The sequence below is a fragment of the Pleurodeles waltl genome, chromosome 4_2, assembly GCF_031143425.1.
Source record: "Pleurodeles waltl isolate 20211129_DDA chromosome 4_2, aPleWal1.hap1.20221129, whole genome shotgun sequence".
Classification (NCBI taxonomy): Eukaryota; Metazoa; Chordata; class Amphibia; order Caudata; family Salamandridae; genus Pleurodeles; species Pleurodeles waltl.
Window position 1 is genome coordinate 608922998 of NC_090443.1, and position 21314 is coordinate 608944311.

The 21314-nt window shown below is 41.9% G+C and overlaps 1 protein-coding gene across 1 annotated transcript in view; it reads right to left on the reverse strand.

Annotated features, from left to right (window-relative positions):
- DBT (dihydrolipoamide branched chain transacylase E2) overlaps window positions 1-21314 on the reverse strand; it is a 122181-nt gene that overhangs the window by 16807 nt on the left and 84060 nt on the right. Inside the window, exons 7-10 of the mRNA XM_069232170.1 lie at window positions 19230-19396; window positions 17321-17398; window positions 14887-15078; window positions 1006-1077 (exon numbers count right to left, since the gene is read on the reverse strand). Of these exons, the coding sequence (XP_069088271.1) occupies window positions 1006-1077; window positions 14887-15078; window positions 17321-17398; window positions 19230-19396 (509 nt within the window). The remainder of the gene's footprint in view (window positions 1-1005; window positions 1078-14886; window positions 15079-17320; window positions 17399-19229; window positions 19397-21314) is intronic.

Below are 21314 nucleotides of genomic sequence, written 5' to 3' on the forward strand. Positions count from 1 at the left end.
GAAAATAAATGGACAGAACATAATATGTATAACAACGTTGAGAGGCGTTGGGTCAGCCTTCTTCCTCATCTGGATGGATGAACTGTCATTCACCTTTTTCTCATGTTCACTGCAGCATACAGAACAGGGCAATACTCTCTCTTGCACTACGAGTGATGGAATTTTGGCTGACCACATTTACATTCCCACCTAAAAAGAAATGCAGTTCAGTGCCAGGGTTTGCGGGCCAAAGCTTTTTTCCTTTCCATTCTTTATTCCTTTAAATTTAGTCATTCAAAGTTAATACTATATTTTCTTTGCACCAATGAGAATCCTGTGGTGTGCACAGAAATAAAAATATTCATGCTTGCTAGGAAGCACCCGTGTGGTTGTATTAAAATTGTATGAAATTGCTAATTAATTTTTTAATTTATATATCTTATTGCAAGCATCTTGCAGCAACATTTGTGCAATGTAATATTCTCTTTTTAATTTTACTTTTGTGGCATATGGTTATAACAAAAGTATTTTTAATAAATAACCTATCATCAGCCCACGAAGGCCAGGTCTATTGCCTTTGCCAATGTTGTTTTCTATTCCAAGTGGTATGAAGCAGTGAAATGTTGCATCTTTTCTCCAACCTCTTTGGCCTGGCTTTCCATTTTGCCTTCCTAGATAGGGACTAAAGGACTCCTGTTACCACCATGCTCCTGTTGCACGTCCTTCAACCATATAAGAAGTTGCACATAACACCAATTGCATCTTATGAGACCAATTTCAACTCCTAAATGTTTAATATCTTAAGATACATGAGTGTAAAAAGCTTAGCTGTTAAGTACTATGCCAAGAAAAGACAACAGTCTATTTGAACTTAATGATAGGCTACAACACTTGTCAGATTGATTTTAATGTTATGCTAAGAAAAGACATTTGCCTACTTGACGATATCACTGCATAAAAAAGAAACAGAGACCATCTATGGTGAATTTGATCTGTTGCATGCATTTCATTATTTCACCAACCAACCTGCATCTTTCCAAGGGCTCCGATTGCTACTTCAGGGGGAAGTATCACTGGTTTTGTGTAGGTACCACCAATCTGTGAAAAAAACAGGCTTGGGTTAATTACAATTACTTTAGCCTTAGATTATAAATCCCTTTATGAAGGTGGTGAGCCAAACATCTGGCATATCTGAACAAGGTATAGTGCACCACATCTATTTATGTTCATACTGCCCCTGTAACCATGCTTCAATCAATTGCAGCCAAATACTGAAATAGCAGTAAAATACTCAATTAACATCAACATAACTTCATCCATTTGCACAATTGTGCTGCAAATAAGAAAATATAGAAAAGGGACTACAATAAATGTAGTCACAACTGACTGGAAGAAGTAAAACCTTATCCAACTGAGTCCCATTTTGAAAAGCCTGACATGGGTTGTCATGGGGCTCTTAATGATCACCAACATTTAGAAGCAATCTAAAATCTTTAGCGAAGATCATCAGGAATTTCGAAATTTGATTTAACTGCTATGCAGACTGTAAGAAAGGATATAATTTTGTTGTGGTACTGCCAGACAGTAGTAAATTACCTGGAGGTTCTCCCTAAATCATGTACTTTACATTAGGGTTACCACACTGGCTTATTTATCTTTCCTACAAGGCCTTGTTACATGACTCAGAAAATGCACCAATGGCATAGGAGTTAAATGTCATTGGTGGATTTCAATACTCATTTACACCACGCACATGTAACAAAAATACACGGCTGCCAAGAGAACCACTGTGCTCTTACCGATCCACAAAATAAAAGAACTTCAGTGCTGCAGGAAAACAAAATATTTTTATATATATTAATAAGCTGCCTTAAAGTGTGCCTTTTAAGCCCACATGGCTTAATACATTTGTATAAATGTAGCACAACACATAATGGAAATAATGTGACCTTACAATGACAATACCCAAAAGCTGTTTTTGTGGTGTAGGCTGAACTATTGCTTCCATTATTCACCATAGGTATAATTAAAACCATTTTTCTATATCTCCACTTGAGAAAATGCTAGCAAAGTAATTCAAAGTTATTTTTCGCTCAATTTTAATATTCTACTTTCACAGTGAAAGGAATTTCTTAATATAAGTGGAAAAATAACTTGAATAAAAATGTACTTTGGGCTCCATGCTTAATACGAGCGATTTCACTTATCTTACATAAGGAAATCCAACATACTAGGGGTGGGTGAAATTTGAGTAATTGGCTTCCCCATGATTACGCAAAGGTTTGGGAAATTACATGTAATTATACAAAATGCTAACCCATCATGTAGCACTAGTTAATGTGAAAAGCGTCCTCGTCTCATTTTTTGTGAAACGAGGATGCATTTTTTGGGTAAAAATATAGAGCTGCTTGCGTGAGACCATTCAAGGAATTCATGTGCATTCACAGTAAAATTGTACTGCGACTGGTCCGTTATGTGATGTGGCATAAAGATGGAATTTTGCATTACGTAAACTTCTCAAAATTACACAAATTACATCAATATAATTTCACTTTTGCCTTAGCCTACAACACAGGTTCCTAGCTGGAGTGAACAACCCCACTCCCTAAAGGCCAAAGGTCTGGCCGCTAGCTCCAGGAAGGCACAGGTGTTTTAAACAACTTGCTGGTTAACACAGATTTGAAATTAATTAGTCGCTGCAGATTCACATGCTGTGCACATCCCGCCGTCTGGTGTTGGGCTCGGAGTGTTACAAGTTGTTTTTCTTCGAAGAAGTCTTTTCGAGTCACGAGACCGAGGGACTCCTCCCATTTCGACTCCATTGCGCATGGGCGTCGACTCCATCTTAGATTGTTTTCCCCGCAGAGGGTGAGGTAGGAGTTGTGTATGCTAGTAATAGTGCCCATGCAATGGAGTGAATGTGTATGTACATAATGAAGTTTAAAGTAATATATTTACAAAGGTACAAATGTTTAAGCTCTACTTCTAAACGGCTACAGGCTCCCGGGGAGGCGGGTGGGCGCATGTGAATCTGCAGCGACTAATGCCACGAACAGATGTACACTGGGTAAGTGACATTTTCCGTTCGATGGCATGTGTAGCTGCAGATACACATGCTGTGCATAGACTAGTAAGCAGTTATCTCCCCAAAAGCGGTGGTTCAGCCTGTAGGAGTTGAAGTAGTTTGAAATAATGTTCTTAGTACAGCTTGACCTACTGTTGCTTGTTGTGCGGTTAACACATCTACACAGTAGTGCTTGGTAAATGTATGAGGCGTAGACCATGTTGCTGCCTTACATATTTCGTTCATTGGAATATTTCCTAGAAAGGCCATGGTAGCACCTTTCTTTCTGGTTGAGTGTGCCTTTGGTGTAATAGGCAGTTGTATTTTAGCTTTAAGATAGCAGGTTTGAATGCACTTAACTATCCATCTAGCAATGCCTTGTTTTGAAATTGGATTTCCTGTATGAGGTTTTTGAAAGGCAATAAATAGTTGTTTTGTCTTTCGAATTAGTTTTGTTCTGTCAATGTAGTACATTAGTGCTCTTTTGATGTCTAATGTATGTAGTGCTCTTTCAGCTACAGAATCTGGCTGTGGGAAGAACACTGGTAATTCTACCGTTTGATTCAAGTGGAACGGTGAGATTACTTTTGGTAAAAATTTAGGATTTGTCCGTAGAACCACTTTATTTTTGTGTATTTGAATAAATGGTTCTTGAATGGTAAATGCTTGAATTTCACTCACTCTTCTTAGAGATGTGATGGCAATTAAAAACTCAACTTTCCACGTTAAGTATTGCATTTCACAAGAGTGCATGGGCTCAAAAGGTGGACCCATGAGTCGTGTTAAGACAATGTTGAGGTTCCATGAAGGAACTGGTGGTGTCCTTGGTGGTATAATTCTCTTTAGGCCTTCCATAAACGCTTTTATGACTGGTATCCTAAATAATGAAGTTGAGTGCGTAATTTGCAGGTAAGCTGAAATTGCAGTAAGATGTATTTTAATGGAAGAGAAAGCTAGTTTTGATTTTTGCAAATGTAGTAAGTATCCTACTATATCTTTTGCAGATGCGTGTAAAGGTTGAATTTGATTATTATGGCAGTAATAAACAAATCTTTTCCACTTATTTGCATAGCAGTGTCTAGTGGTAGGTTTCCTAGCTTGTCTTATGACCTCCATACATTCTTGTGTGAGGTTTAAGTGTCAGAATTCTAGGATTTCAGGAGCCAAATTGCTAGATTCAGCCATGCTGGGTTTGGATGTCTGATCTGTTGTTTGTGTTGTGTTAACAGATCTGGTCTGTTTGGTAGTTTGACATGAGGTACTACTGAGAGGTCTAGTAGTGTTGTGTACCAAGGTTGTCTTGCCCATGTTGGTGCTATTAGTATGAGTTTGAGTTTGTTTTGACTCAATTTGTTTACCAGATATGGAAGGAGTGGGAGAGGGGGAAAAGTTTAAGCAAATATCACTGACCAGCTCATCCATAAAGCATTACCCTGAGACTGATCTTGTGGGTACCTGGATGCGAAGTTTTGGCATTTTGAGTTTTCTTTTGTTGCAAATAGATCTATTTGTGGTGTTCCCCACATTTGGAAGTAAGTGTTTAGTATTTGGGGGTGAATCTCCAATTCGTGGATCTGTTGGTGATCCCGAGAGAGATTGTCTGCTAACTGGTTCTGAATTCCTGGAATAAATTGTGCTATTAGGTGAATGTGGTTGTGAATCGCCCAATGCCATATTATCTGTGTTAGGAGGCACAACTGTGTCGAGTGTGTGCCTCCCTGTCTGTTTAGGTAATACATTGTTGTCATGTTGTCTGTTTTGACAAGAATGTGTTTGTGTCTTATTATAGGTTGAAATGCTTTGAGCGCTAGAAATACCGCTAACAGTTCTAGGTGATTTATGTGAAACTGTTTTTGCTGTATGTCCCATTGTCCTTGGATGCTGTGTTGATTGAGGTGTGCTCCCCACCCTATCATGGAAGCATCTGTTGTTATTACGTATTGTGGCACTGGGTCTTGAAAAGGCCGCCCTTGGTTTAAATTTATACTGTTCCACCATTGAAGCGAGATGTATGTTTGGCGGTCTATCAACACCAGATCTAGAAGCTGACCCTGTGCTTGTGACCATTGTGATGCTAGGCACTGTTGTAAGGGCCGCATGTGCAACTTTGCATTCGGGACAATGGCTATGCATGAAGACATCATGCCTAGTAGTTTCATCACCAGTTTGACTTGTATCTTTTGATTTGGATACATGGTCTGTATCACATTGTGAAATGTGTGAACTCTTTGTGGACTTGGAGTGGCAATCCCTTTTGCTGTGTTGATTGTTGCTCCTAAGTATTGCTGTGTTTGACACGGCAGAAGGTGTGACTTTGTGTAATTGATTGAGAAACCTAGTTTGTGGAGGATTTCTATGACATATTTTGTGTGTTGTAAACACTGTCTTAGCGTGTTGGTTTTGATTAACCAATCGTCTAGGTACGGGAACACATGTATTTGCTGCCTTCTGATATGTGCAGCAACTACTGCTAGGCATTTTGTAAAAACTCTTGGTGCAGTTGTTATTCCGAATGGCAACACATTGAATTGGTAATGTATCCCTTGGAATACAAACCTTAAGTACTTTCTGTGTGAAGGATGTATTGGTATATGGAAATATGCATCCTTTAGGTCTAGTGTTGTCATGTAGTCTTGTTGTTTGAGCAGTGGGATTATGTCTTGTAATGTAACCATGTGAAAGTGATCTGATTTGATGTAGGTATTTAATATTCTGAGATCTAGTATAGGTCTCAGACTTTTGTCTTTTTTGGGTATTAGAAAGTACAGGGAGTAAACTCCTGTGTTTTTTTGTTGTTTTGGTACTAACTCTATTGCTTCTTTTTGTAGCAATGCCTGAACTTCTAGTCCTAGAATATCTATATGTTGTTTTGACATATTGTGTGTTTTCGGTGGGATGTTTGGAGGGAATTTGTGAAATTCTATGCAATAACCATGCTGGATAATTGCTAAGACCCAAGTGTCTGTTGTTATTTCCTCCCAATGTTTGTAAAACTTGGTTAGTCTCCCCCCCACAGGTGTTATGCGTTGGGGATTTGTGACCTTGAAGTCACTGCTTGTTTGGAGGAGGTTTGGGACTTTGGAACTTTCCTCTACTCCTTTGAAATTGTCCCCCTCTATATTGTCCCCAAAAACCTCCCCGCTGATACTGGCTCTGGTAAGTGGGCTTTGTTTGTGAGGTTGTGGCTTCTGTGGTTTGCCCTCGAAACCCCCCTCGAAATTGTGTCTTTCGAAATGTGCCTCTGCTCTGTGGGGAGTAGAGTGCGCCCATGGCTTTGGCCGTGTCAGTGTCTTTCTTAAGTTTTTCGACTGCAGTGTCCACCTCCGGCCCAAACAACTGCTGTCCGTTGAATGGCATATTCAGCACAGCTTGCTGTATCTCTGGTTTAAATCCTGATGTACGCAGCCATGCATGTCTCCTTATTGTTACAGCTGTGTTGACAGTTCTAGCAGCTGTGTCTGCAGCATCCATTGCTGACCGTATCTGATTATTAGAGATACCCTGTCCTTCTTCTATTACTTGCTGCGCTCTTTTTTGGAACTCCTTGGGTAAATGTTCAATAAGGTGTTGCATCTCATCCCAATGGGCCCTATCATATCTGGCAAGCAAAGCTTGGGAATTTGCAATACGCCACTGGTTTGCCGCCTGTGCCGCCACCCTTTTGCCTGCAGCATCGAATTTTTGACTTTCTTTATCTGGAGGTGGTGCATCTGCTGAAGTATGAGAGTTGGCTCTTTTGCGCGCTGCACCCACTACAACAGAGTCTGGTGTTAGCTGTTGTGTAATGTACACTGGGTCTGTTGGTGGCGGTTTATATTTTTTATCTACTCTTGGAGTAATGGCTCTCCCTTTAACAGGCTCCTCAAACACTTGTTTGGAGTGTTTTAGCATTCCGGGTAGCATAGGAAGACTCTGATATTGGCTGTGTGTGGACGACAGTGTATTAAAAAGAAAGTCGTCTTCAATGGGCTCTGAATGAAGGCTGACATTATGAAATGCAGCTGCTCTTGACACCACCTGTGCGTAACCCGTACTATCCTCTGGTGGCGATGGTTTAGCTGGATAGCAGTCTGGACTATTATCTGACACTGGTGGGTCGTAAAGGTCCCATGCGTCAGGGTCATCTTGACTCATTCCTGTATGAGTTGGTGATTGCATCATTGATGGAGTGGCTACCGGTGATGGTTGCGGAGAGTGATGTGGGGATGGTGGCGGTGTTACTTGTTTAGCCACTTTTGCGTGTGGCTGTTTGTCCTCGTCTTGGAAGGCAAGTTTGCGTTTCATTTTGACTGGAGGAAGAGTGCTGATCTTCCCTGTATCTTTTTGAATAAAGAGCCATCTTTGTGTGTGATCTGGCTCTATTGCCTGTAATTCCTGTCCAAATCTATGTGTCTTCATTTGTGTGGACAGTCCTTGTTCCTCAGTGTAGGAACTTGTTTTCGGTTCAGAGGCTGCATATTTCGGTACCGAAACCTTTTCAGCTGCTTTTTTCGGCTCCGAGGAAACCTTTTTTACTTTCGGCGTCGTGCTCTCTCGGTGCCGACCCGTTTCGGTGGCGCTGTCTCGGTGCCGAATCTTCTCAGAGCTACTATCTCGGGCCCGAGATTGCTGTGTGCCGGTATCTCGACCGGAGTCGGATGACTTCGACACCAGCTCGCCCTTTTCGGTGCCGATGAACGGTCACCTACTTTTCGGGTTAAGCCATGGCCTGTTGGCGGTGGCGTCCCCTGGGCTTTAGCGCTTTTCTCGTGAGTTCTTGGTTTCGACGTCTTACTCACGGTTTTCGGCGTTTCCTCGGGATCGATCTCTTCAGAGTCCGACTCCGGTGTGGAGAATGTTTCTTCCTCCTCCTCGTAACGCTCTTGTCCTGTTGGCGCCGATGCCATTTGCAGTCTTCTTGCTCTTCGGTCCCTGAGTGTCTTCCTGGACCGAAACGCTCGACAGGCCTCACAAGTATCCTCCTTGTGTTCTGGTGACAAACACAAGTTACAGACCAGATGTTGATCTGTATATGGATACTTGTTATGGCATTTTGGACAGAAGCGGAATGGGGTCCGTTCCATCAGCCTTGAAGAGACACGTGGACGGGCCTACCAGGCCCCGACAGGGATGGAAGAAAACCCCGAAGGGCCACCGGAGCTCTTCTAAATTCGGTGTCGATCTGTTGTAACTAACCCGATACCGAACGCAAACAATACCGAAGTTTTTTCCGAGATTCTAACTAACTTTCCGACCCGAAACACGGAGCGAAAAGGAACACGTCCGAACCCGATGGCGGAAAAAAAACAATCTAAGATGGAGTCGACGCCCATGCGCAATGGAGTCAAAATGGGAGGAGTCCCTCAGTCTCGTGACTCGAAAAGACTTCTTCGAAGAAAAACAACTTGTAACACTCCGAGCCCAACACCAGATGGCGGGATGTGCACAGCATGTGTATCTGCAGCTACACATGCCATCGAACATATATATATATATATAGACTTACAGATACCAAACAGGACTGACATCAACTGCTCACATTCATTCTTTGGGCCCTCATACACTGTCTGGCAGGGGCAAAACAGGCCTTGGCCATGACAGATGACCACATCTATATAGTGGATTGGTTTAGGGAGAGCCAGAGTCCTCAAGAAGGGAATGATAATTATGGATTTAGACTTTGGGGGACTTTTTACAGTAAAGCAAAGAGGACAGTGTGCTTGGGATGAGAATGGAGACAATTGTGTAGGACAGTGGCTGAGGCACAGGATAAGACTGGCACCTTTACTGTCACCTCCTCAGTGCACTCCTTGATCTGGAAACAAAACACAAGAGAAAAGAATGCCCTGCTGGAAGAAAAGGACTGTCGTGGTCCAGACTAATGAAAGGACTGAATCTGTTCTCCACAGTAAAGACAGCTGCCATCCTGTATGCCTGCTCAAGGGACACAAAAAGCAGAAGGGCATCTGACTCCAAGACATGCCAGGTGACCACAGGACCGAACACTGCAGGCGACCTGGCTAAAGAGAGATTTGGAACCTAGAAGGCCACTGGGGACTGCAGGAATGACCAGATTTTTTGCCAACACCGGTTAACCAGGACAAGGTGCCGAGGAGTGAGTAGGGAGGATACTTTCTAGGTAGACAGGAGAACTCAGTTTGGTCAGCTTGCAGTTTTTTACTGCGCTGATTAGGACCTCACATTAAAGGTATCTCACCTTGTGGAGCTCTGCCTTGCTACAACTTCTGGTCTTGCCCTTCTGGATGATTCTGAGGACCAAAAAAGGTGCTAAGTCCGAAGGTAAAAATTTCAACTGGCGCGAGCATTGAGTCTATCCCAGTGGTGAAGCAACTCTGGCAGCCACAAAATCAAGCTTTGTCCCATGCTGAACTTTTGGCGCCAAAACCAATGGCTCTTGAGGGAGCTCGATGATGATGTATCAGACTTTAACCGACCCATAACTGGTTTCAATCTTGGCCCTTACCCTGCTGGAAGACGTTAGGAATCAAAAAGTAGACCAAGTCCCAAGATATGACATACTCGGTGTGCCCAGCTTGACTTACCTACTTCTGTTTAACAGTGAAGTGAAATTCTTCCAGGAGAGTTTTTTTTTTTAACCATAAAACTTTTAAAGAAAAATCAGTTCTCCAGTTTTCCTTCCCTTATTTTACTCACTTTCATGTCTTTTTGCTTATTAATTTGACCCCTTTTGATAATTTTATTGTTTACACAGCTTTACATTTGTTTTTAATTCTTCACCGTAAGAAACATTCCTCTGGGAAACTGCCTTCTATTTGTGCCATAGATACTAGCCTAACCAGAGTGTGTTTTTGAAGCTGGAAAGGATTACCCATGCCCAAATAAATAACCCACTTCCTGACACAGAGGACTCTTGGGTCATTACTCAAGTACATTGAGACGTGGCTTTCTTTTAAAAATGCATGACGACTATTGTAGAATGGATGATTCAGAATGTGTTGAAACCAAATCCACATTGAATGTCTTGATTTCCTGCCAATAATAGAACAGCAAGTAAATTATGTGTGGAGACTAATTGATACCACGTCAACACAAAAAAAGCATTCCAGTCCATCATTCTTTAAATCATCAATGCAATTAAAGATAGAGGGGCCAGCCACAGGCAAATCAGCCTCCTTACTCTTTGCCTGGAGTGGCACAGTGAGCAAAAATATAAGATGGACTGGAATGTAACTCGGAGAAAATGACAGTGGATTGAAACGATTTCAAGCATTCCACCCATCCTTTTTGTCAAACATAGGTACTGTACCATTGTTATATATTGAGGTATGCATGGCCAACACTTGCACAGTATGAAAACATTCATAGTATTGCAAACCACATAGGGCCTCATTAACATCCCAAATGTGTAGGGTGTTAACAATACGGGTAAGAACTAGGTTGCTATGGATAGTGTCACCAGTTTTAGAATGTATTTATTTTAAGAAACAGGTCCTCAATGTCACTGTGTTATTGTGCATGACTGGCAGCAACAGGAGGAGCGTGGCATCGTTGTTCAACTCATTCTCTCGCTGTCAGGAGGCCACTCCACCACCAGCAGCAATTTCCACTGATATATGATGAACATCGCCTACTGGATTAAGAACAACTGTCACAGACACACACACACCTACAACCTCACCATCATCTTGGGCAGCAAGATATCTATGAAGAAACAGATAAAGGCAGTCTCATCTGCCTGTTTCGACACCCTTTGCATGCTTGGCAAGATTTTCAGGTGGCTCCTAGTCGACACCAGAAGGACGTCACACAGCCCCTCATTATCAGCAGGCTGGACTATAGGAACAAGCTCTACATAGGAGTCACAGCGTGCCTCCTGAAGAGACTATACAAAACTCTATCCTCGACCTCCCCAGATGGACCCACATCACACCCCACCTCAAAAAGCTACACTGGCTCACGATCCAGAAGAAATGCCAGTTCAAGATGTTGACCCGCGCATACAAAGCCCTGCACGAAGAAGGACCAGCATACATCAACAAATGTATGACTTTCCACCAACTAACCAGATACATACGATCCTCCCTCTTTCTCGCAAACACCCCCGATCTGCCAATGCAACAGCAGATGATGCTCCTTCTCGCACCCGGCAGCCAAATCCTGGGACGACCTTGCCCTGCACCACAGGACTGCCCCATCGTTCAAGCAATTCAGGAAAGGACTGAAGACCTGGCTGTTAGAATGAACAGATCACCATAAAGTAGTTAGCAACCCCAGTGCCTTGAAACCCTCACAGGTAAAACAGTGCACTATATAAATGATTGATTGAATGGGTCTCCAAGGTAAAAGGTATGCCTTCACCTCTTAGATGGGTGTTATGACAACCCTATTACTCATTTTGCCAGAAATAAAACTGATTTTAACTCTTGGAAATATACGTAGAAGTGTGCAACAGTGTCAAGTTTCCAGCAAGAAATTACAAGTAACCCACAGAATGGTGGATCTCATGATTCCCAGTCCCCTCTGAATCAGGCTGGGTAGGATAATAAGATTCTATCCAAAATATCTGTTAATGAGGTGAGATGGCTGATGTGTACTGACCTACAAACAGCACAGGGGAAAATTCTGAGCAGCTATACTGGAGAGGTAAGCTACAGACGTGACTACAGGTTGCGAGGAGCCTCCAAGATAGTCTACTTGGCTGCATATCTCGATGCAACAGGGGCAGGATGTGCCAAGCTGCTTCCACAGCTTCAACTCTTCATCATGACACCAGCCGCCATTTAACAATAGACACTGAAGGCATTTTGTAGTGATCACGAAAAAGGAGGCCTCCATCTATGGTGTGACTAAACTGCTGATGATTGCTGTTCAGTAAATGCATCAGCCGTTATTATCTCAATTTTAATGGGATCATCACGAACATTGTTTTTCCACCTTGGCAGGAGAGGGTATCTCGGGGGCCACCTCAGTACTCCTTCATAGAAGAAAAACAAAAAATGAAATATTTTGTTGCTAATCAAAGCACCGACGAGCAATCAGGAGGGTCCAGCAGGCAATCAGCAACAGGTTGTAATGGTGCCTTTTTTCCATTCATCCAAAAATGCATAGGTGATGGATGCATTTCTAGCTCAGCAATGGCTAAACACTTATGGGTGGAGTACGATAATCAGCACAGCATATACTTGTGAAGGCTAACATACTATTCGAGCTCCAGTCTACCGAGAATGTTTCATATTCACCAAACGTAAACTAGTGTGCAAAAATTGTCATTTATGGCCTCAGTGCAATTCCAGAGGCATCAGACTAGAGGGTGTACCTAAATTAAAAAAAATCTAGGAACACTCAGTTTGGCTTAATATGAAAGAAAAAAAAAAAACCTTTGTCTTGCAGTAGGCATTTCATGCGTCTCACTGACAGCTGCAAGAGGGATTAAAGAGTTAGAGGGATTTTTTTTTGTTTTCTGTGATTTTTGACAACACTCTGAGCTCTAGTACTTCCAGACAGCACCCTGACATGTTCATCAAAGTGCCTTAACTTCCTTCACTACTTGATGATATTTTATGTTTAATTTATGCTTTTAGAAAAAAAATATGATCCGCTGACCAACAGGTACATTTTCATGCCCTTGCTACCAAAAACACATGAAACATACAAATAAAGCATGCGTATAGCTCCAGTATTTTTAACTATTAGATAATGCAGAGGTATCCCTATCCAATTCAGCTCCAAAATAAAAAGGTGGAATGCAGAGGAAACAAATGGAGGGCAAGGCACAGCAAAAAAAATGGGCAAAAAAAAAGGGACAAAATGAAGATTATGCATTGAGATAGGAAGGACCACAACCCTATCCAATAAATCAAAACAAATAATAATTCCCATCATGCCTATGCCACGTCATTCTTAACTATGTGGGGGAATCAAAGGAAATCTCAACTTCCAAGCAATTTAAACGACAAAACCACTAAAAGCAAAGAGTGAATTAGAAAAAGTCCCATGACTCCAGGCCGATGCCCTCTAGTAAAGCTCTTGCCACCATTACACGAGATGAAGCATGTTGCTGCTGCACCATATTTTGGGTTTGGGAGGGTTCCACATTGGTGCTGCAACACCAGCGACCATCAGTTACTCATGCAAAACTTGGACTTCTCTGCCCCCACTTGTTATGTGTACTTGCTGTAATCTGGAAAGAGTAGTATTCTCCTACCTTCTGCCTGAAAAGACCCTTTTAAAAAGGGTGAATTATGAAGCATAGGTTCCCAGAGATCTGGATCGCTCAAAACTAACACTATGTTGCCACCGCCTGAATCCTCAGCAAGCTACTCGGATTTGGAAGTGTGTACGCATTGCACTTCAACTCTCCACTTCTACTTTCCTCTAGAGACAAGTATTGGCTGATAAAGAATGCATTGCTTCCCACACGGTTATTCTAGATTCAGCACATGGGAATCCCAGGACCCGCAGGCTAGCCACTCAACACACACTTTGTCCAAAGCCTCTAACCAGATGGTCCAAAATTACTACTGCCCTGAAATCCGAGTCCTTTAAACTTTTCATGCTTCTTTGCCTGCTTCTCCAACCTTCCTCCTATGTTCTCCAGACTGCACATCTCCGTATCCACAGCCCTTGTTTTCGCCTCCACCTCCCTAACCTTGGGCTCAATTTTTCCAACCCTGCTTTCAATTTAGGTTTTTTTTTTAATTTAATTTCCTTTTTAAGGAGTCTATCATTTCCTTCAGGCCCTAGTCAAAACATCTATTTCAGATTCACTCTTTTCACTCTCATTTCTAGCAGGTGTTGTCCCTGCTGTAGGCAGAAAGGAATCCCTGGCTGGTCTTTCTTTGTCTGCCATGTTTCTTAAACGTTTTGAGGTGCCACCTTTGGCTGCAATAAGGCCTATTCAGAGGCCCACTGACATATGGTCCCTGTGGGTCTCTATCCCACCAAGCCCACTCTGGTCCACAAATCCTCCTGAGCTGCCATATTTTTTTCTAACTCAAGTCAATCTGAGGTTTCACAATCAGAAGTATGCATTTGTGCCATCTGGAAATGTAGTCAGCACCCAACACTGAAGAGAGTTGCATAAAGTGACGGTTTGCTCTCTAACAGAGACAGTATGGTAGGCAGAGGTCATGCTCAGCACCCAGGGTGAGCTGTGGTGCTGGGTGCTGAGCATGACCTCTGCCTACCACACGGTCTCAGTTAGAGAGCATAGTGTCACTTTCTGCAACTATCTTCAGTGTTGCCATAGGTTCCCCCTGTGCTCCAACCACACCACCCTTTCCAAAACAGTTCTGCCAGCTCACACTGTCAATCCACCGCACACCTCACAACTCGAGCTTTGCCCAGGCACCACCGACAAACCTGGTGCTCTGAGCCTCAGCAGAATGTGGCCAGCACCCCCACCAAGCTCTGAACCATTTGATTTTGTGAAGACTGCTGCTTTACATTTTTGTAGTTTCCCTTCCCCACCTCTTCTCTTCTTGCTGTGTGCATCTTTACAGCAGCCAATCTCCCTAACTCAACAGATTACTTCAAAAACATTGCCCACAAAAGCCCATCATTCACAATTTGAACACAGTGCATGCAACCGGGATCAGCAGCTGACAAAGTCCGAGCAAGCACACGTACGGGCAAGCGCAGACTCACCATTTCCCCTAATTCCTACACACAAATAGAAAACAGCTATAAGTACAAAGTTAAGATAGAGTTCCTATCTCAGAAGAAAGAGTGAAACAACTGCTGAAAAACACAATCGAATTTTAAACAGATTCTGCAACTGCATTCCGTAGCAGAGTTTACTAAATGTTCTTTACTATATCTATTTTGTTGGAATTACATTTGATGCACATTTTTTTTCTGCCGCACACGACTGCCATACTCACTGTCCCTATGTTGGAAAGAGTGAATGTCCCACCAGTGAGGTCCTTTGTACCCAGCTGGCCAGTAGAGCCCAACGTCTGCAAGCGATTTATTTCAGCAGCAATCTCAAAAATACTGCAGGCTTGAACATTCTTCACATTGGGTACAATTAAACCACCTTGCGTGTCCATAGCAAGTCCAATGTTATGAGCAGCCTGAAAAAAACAATGTAAAAGAATTAGGCTTTGTAACACAATTGTATTTCACCTTGGGGTAAAGAAAGATAACTGAAGGTTGTACTGGCCAAAGTTTATGCTCAGGAGGACCTGAACTATAATTGATGTCTAACTCCCCTTGTCTTGGTTCCTGCTTTGTCTCTCTAACACCCAAATTAACCTCCGCGTTTTCGTTGGAAGTTATGTGGCCTATCCACAGGTTCTGAAGAGTGTTTTGACTTTTCTTGGCAAATTCTCCTCTCGTATAAAATCTGTATCAATTTGGTGAGTCTGTCCTCTCATGCATTCTAAAAGTGAGGCAGAAAACCAGATCTTCTTTTCTAAAGTTCACAGCCATAGTTTCCTTATCAGCATGCATAACTTAAGGACAAGCCAACATTCCTGCTTGTCAATGACAAACAATTGCAGCATGATCACTGGTTCCCCCGGTGGAATCTCTTTTCCTGTCCCTTTCACGGTAAGAAGAAGTGAATACCCCAGGACCTTCACTTGAAACAGGAGAAATGCTACAGTAAAAGCATGATTCAGCTTTGGAAGAAAATGGCCTTAATAAATCTACGCATACTGGGATATCTGGGTCTGGGTGAAGGGGCTTTATGCCAATATGTTCAGAGCAGGCCACTAGGTCCCTGAAACTGAATTGGTGAGGCACCGTGTTGCTTAAAGAAGAACGCCCATGTCATAAGCAAACAACTGGGAATGAATGCATGGAATACAGTGGTGAAAACATGGGAACGACGTTCTAAAGTGGAAAACTGAGTAGTGCAAAATGTGAAAAATGTTTACGCCTCTGGAGCAAGCAGAAAAGACTGGCATCAGTGGAAGACATCAGGAGCACATAAAGAGGAGCACTTGCAGATCAAGCATGCACCTCGGATCTCAAATTATGATTTTATTTCTGGCAAACTTTATAGGAAAGTACGTTTTCCCGATTAGAGAAATGTGGGAAGGGAAAACTGTTGCTAAGGAGCATTTGTTTTAGCCGTGAACATGCAGATTTTCCACACTGTGGACAATGACAGTACCTTGGTTGAGAAAGAGGATTAGATGTTAAAATCTATCAAGTCGTACCAAGTCTATCAAGTTTATACCTTGCAAACAAATGACTGTATTTGTGAATGATTTAAAAAACGTAATTCTCTCTGCACTATGTATGCCGAAATATATAGTCCAGTGATTTACAACATTTCTATTACAACTGGCCACCTATGGTGAAACTGAACATTTGGGAATTTGATAAAATCTTTTGAAGGTGTTTTGTATTTTGTTTCATCGTTTATAATGTTAAATTGTATAGCACAGCACTGCCTCATAAGACCACTGCCGTTAATTAGTATTCATCCATGTAATATTTAGTAACAAGTAAATAAATCAAATGAATATTTTCTTACTAAAACCACAAATGGTGCAGGAACATCTTTTAACGCAAACGCAAATAAACGCAGATCATCAACACCTATTCTAGTCCGTAATGATTACACTACGGCCACAGTCAATCGGCTAAAAAAGTTGCCTAAAGCAGCACAGAGGTCATATTGCTGAGTAGCAGAGTACAGGTGGGCCAACAACGAATCACTCAACTTTCTCAACTCCGCCCAACACCAGTTGTGTTTCTAAAGTCAAATTTGCACTTGTGACTGAATGCTTCTTCTGCTACTTCACCAAACTCACTATTGAGGGACTATCACGAAGAATCCACATACTGCATATTAGGAAAATTCAGACAGATCCATCATCCTTAGACTCAGAAACTGGACATAGCTACCCTCGTATTACAGCCTTTCAAGCTGAGGGTAGTGTCTTAAATTGCAAGAATCATATGAGTAATCATAGACAGATCTCGTATAACCTAGGCACACAGGCAATTACAATTAATTATTTGGATAATACTGCTCTTAACCACTAGTCTAGTATTAGATATCAAGAGTTCCAACACATAAAAAGCAGTATAAAATACGTAAAGAAACTTAAAACATTTTATTCCAACAGTTGAATGTACTCGTACTGACATCACAGCATAAAATACGTAGAGGTTTACTAACGCCAATTAATTCCAACAGTTGAATATACTCATAGTTGCAACTCAGCATATTTAAAGGGCTACTAATGTCATCATTTAATTCCAAAAGTTGAATTTATGCGTAGTGACTTTATTTACACAAGGATGCTACAGTACAAATTATTTTTATACATTCCTTTATACATTCCTTATTGTACAAACCTTGTATGTGATATTCTGACAGTTTTCATCCACCGATGAATTAAGCACCGGGTAATGTAACAGCCCCAGCGATGCTGCCTAGAAACAGGACACAGAAAATGAAATTACTACATTTTTTGTCATGTGTAGTGCAAAACACAAGTACAACAGATTTCCACACATACAGCTGAGCAGGCGTGAATTATCGCTAAAGTTTAATAAGTGCATTTCCCACCAATTAAATGGCACTGTGAACACAGTTTAAACATAAAGACAGCTGTAAGAAGAACTGAATTGTCAGCTTTGCTACTAACCTTTCTGATCGTAAGCCAGCGAAGCTCATGGTCCGAAGTTAAAACGCAATAAGATTCTACACTAGTTTCAACCACAACTATCTACTTAGCTTGTCCCCTCTGCGCTTTGCTAGTCAGCCAGAAACGGTGAGAGGCTTGAATAGACCTAATTTAAAGATCGCACTCTAAGGCCGATTCTCCGAGCGGTTGTAATCCTTATATGTGCATCAAATGGAGTTTGCACATAAATCTGGTATACAGGATCCCTCATTTCAAATTTGTAAACCAAATCTGGGTGCAAACTTCATTTTAAAACCTAGCTAAATTTGTGTAGGGGAAAATACTAATGGTTTGAGTTCCAGGTGCAGCCCGTCCTTTAGGGCGGAGTGGCCACGCCCCCGCACCTTTTGCCCCCGCATGTAGAGTGTCTGTCAGGCTGAACAAAGGTCAGTCTGACAGACACTCTTCATGTTCAGGTCAGGCAGCCAGGAGCAGACATGCGCATCAGCAAAGGTGCCTCGAGGCCCTCCCCTGGGTGACGAGGAAAGCGTCACCCAATGACTTCGACCTGGGTGCTTCAGGTTTAAGCCCTGAAGCGCCCAGGGCGAGTGTCAATCAGTGACACTTTGTCACAGAGTGGGGTGGGGTCAGCAGTCTCACTGACCCCATCCCACTCTGTGACAAGGCTGGGACTGCTGCCTTCAACTCCTGGGACCTCGAGGCTGAAGGTAAGTGTGTGTGTGTGTGTGTGTGTGATGTTTTAAAATGAATGTTTGGTGCGTGCGTGCATGTTTGAATGTTATGAGTGTTGTTAATGGATGTGTGTGTGTGAAACAATGAGTGTGTGAAAATGAATGTTTGGTGCGTGGTTGCATGTTTGAATGTTAGGAGTGTTAATGGATGTGCGTGTGTGTGTAAAAGAATGAGTGTGTGTGATGTTTTAAAATGAATGTTTGGTGCGTGCGTGCATGTTTGCATGTTATGAGTGTTGTTAATGGATGTGCGTGCGTGTCTGCGTGTGAAAGAATGAGTGTGTGTGAGCGTGTGTACTTTCCGCCCACCCCCTCCCTCATAAAGCTGCCGGCCACCACTGTTGAGTTCTGCATCTCGGAGCAATGGAAGTGATTTGTCATTACCACATTATTCTCCACTCTGCGATACAGAACTCCCAATGGTGAGGGAATACCACACCATGTGATATCCGCATTTACTGAATGCAATTTTACTGTGCCAAAGTTTGGTTTGAATAGAACAAAGGGGTAAATGCACTGTTTCCGACACTTCCTAATAACGTATTTTATACTGCTCTCAATACCAGAGTTTAGCCTACAGCAGCACTGTTACTAATATGTTCCTATTTTCCATGCTAATGTTACTCAAATAATGAACCCTGGAGGAACAAATACTCCAAGTCATGTCCATTCACTACATGCTATGGAAGGGAAGGAGTTATCACTAAAGTGACAATCAGCACTAATTTTCACCAGTTTGAATCTCAAATTCCTATTCCCAACAAGACGGAGAAAAGGATGTTCTGCGAAAGCAGGTGGGTGAAGTAATGCGAGGGGAGAAACTGAAAATGTCTTAGCACATTTGGCAAACCGTGGTGTGTATTACTGGCACAGGGATGCACTCACCTTTATAAAGAATGGCATAAAAGAGAGTTTAATGCCACGGGTTTCCGCCACAGGTTTCAGTTCATTTCTTAGCTGGACCAGCTGCGACAAGTCAATCTCATCACAATAACCAAAATGTGGAATCTTCAAAGCAGCACTCATTGTCTTGACCATTGCCTTATGGAAGCCTAAAATATGCACACAAAATGTTTCAGCCAATCATCCATCATGTTTGCATGTGGCTAAGCTATCCTGCTTTAGGTTTAAAGCTATAATAGCTGATAAAATTCAACTAAAAGGGAAACAGCCCTCCTAAGTGTCCCCACTGATAACACCTGCACAACCACATATTAATATGGCATTTAAAGAAAGGAAAGTGGGAGAGAAGGACTCATTTTTATTTCTTTCTGAAGGGGCCAACACAATGAAACTTTGTTACACATTTAGCAGCAAGAAAGACTGGTCTAGGATAATCTGCTACTGTTTTGTTGTTTAGGGCTGTCACAGAAATATCCTGTCTGCCTTTAGTTTCTTCCAGCTTTTTGCGCTTGGATTAAAGGGGCAGGGTTTAGAAGCAAATTTTAGGTGCGAGCAATGACTTGTAGAGAACCTGGAAATACTAAAATCATATTTGATTTTCTGGCTGTTATTAATACTTCTACTGACTGGTGAAATGACTGCCTTGTATGGATCTTGGCCAATATCTACCATCACATTTAACCACAGAATGGGTAAAACCCTTTGACACATCAGCCCCCTTTTCAAACACAACAGTATTGATAGCAGGTCACCTGCCAAACATCCTAGGATTTAAACATTCATGGTGTAACAGGCAGCTGTCAAAAGGGTAATGTCACCATGAACTTAAGATAGAGGTGAAAACAAGACAAGTCTTTCCACATGCCAACAACATTAATAGCTGCAAGGTATCCTGTTATGTGGGATACCTTCGGCTAAACCTGGCTTTTTACCCAAATGCGCTTTACTGCAGGGGCTTTTGAGCCTACTGTTACAATGTTAACAGCGAAAATGTAAGTCACACAATACATAGTGATGTCTGTTAAAAGATAAGGAATGATTTAAGTGAGACATCTGCCATGGGTATATTTGAAAGTTATGAATGTCCAGAGAACAGTAGCACCACCTTAATTTAGTCAAGCAAAGTGTGCAGAAAAGCAGTAGCGAACATTATTAAAGCATTAAGTTTCAGGTGGCTTAGAATACAGGGCTACTAATTATTCTGGTGTTATTCGAACTTTTAAAAGATTCACAAGGTATTATGAGGTTAGCAGGGTTCACCACCACTACAATGTCATAAGAAGCAGGTGTATGACACCCTACTGTGTCTAGGAATTGGTATATTAACACATTTGAATACAGCACTCTTACTTACTCATATTAATCATACATAGTTCTGATAGAGTACATGTGAGAGGTAATGAGATGGGAGAGAGGGTAATAAGATGAGAGTGTGAGTGAAAGTCCAATCCACAGACATACCATGCTTACAACTGTTTAACATAAGTCTAACGGGCATATTAACACGCATTACTGCTTTATAAGAATAATTGCAAAAAACGAAATATTTTGTAAACACAGTAAAACATTTTTCTTTTTATCTATTTTCGAGGTTAGGCTTTTAAATAATCACAGATAAGCACTAATTTCAAAAAGATTGGAACACACACACACGAACACACACACACACACACACGAACACACACGAACACACACACACACACACACACACACACACCCCCCTCCCTACCTGTGACTCATCAAATCCCTTCCATTCTGGCTTACATTCTACTCCCTCCCCTCTCCAAACTCGTCTAGCTTCCATCATCAAACAAAGAAAAAAGTATGAAACATATCGAGTATGAGTGCCAACTATTTATGACAGGCAATTTATTTTTTTTGAACCACACTGTTATGATCTCCGGCTCGCTTGGCTATCTTTGATGTTCTTTGAGAGCAGTAGTCTGAGTCATCACGAGTGCAATGTTGATTTCACAGGCTTTAATCGCAGCTTGGCCTAGGAATGAGCATTAGCCAGTTTTCATGGCATCAGCATGTTTGTGTCTTAGGTTTGAACACATATGTTGC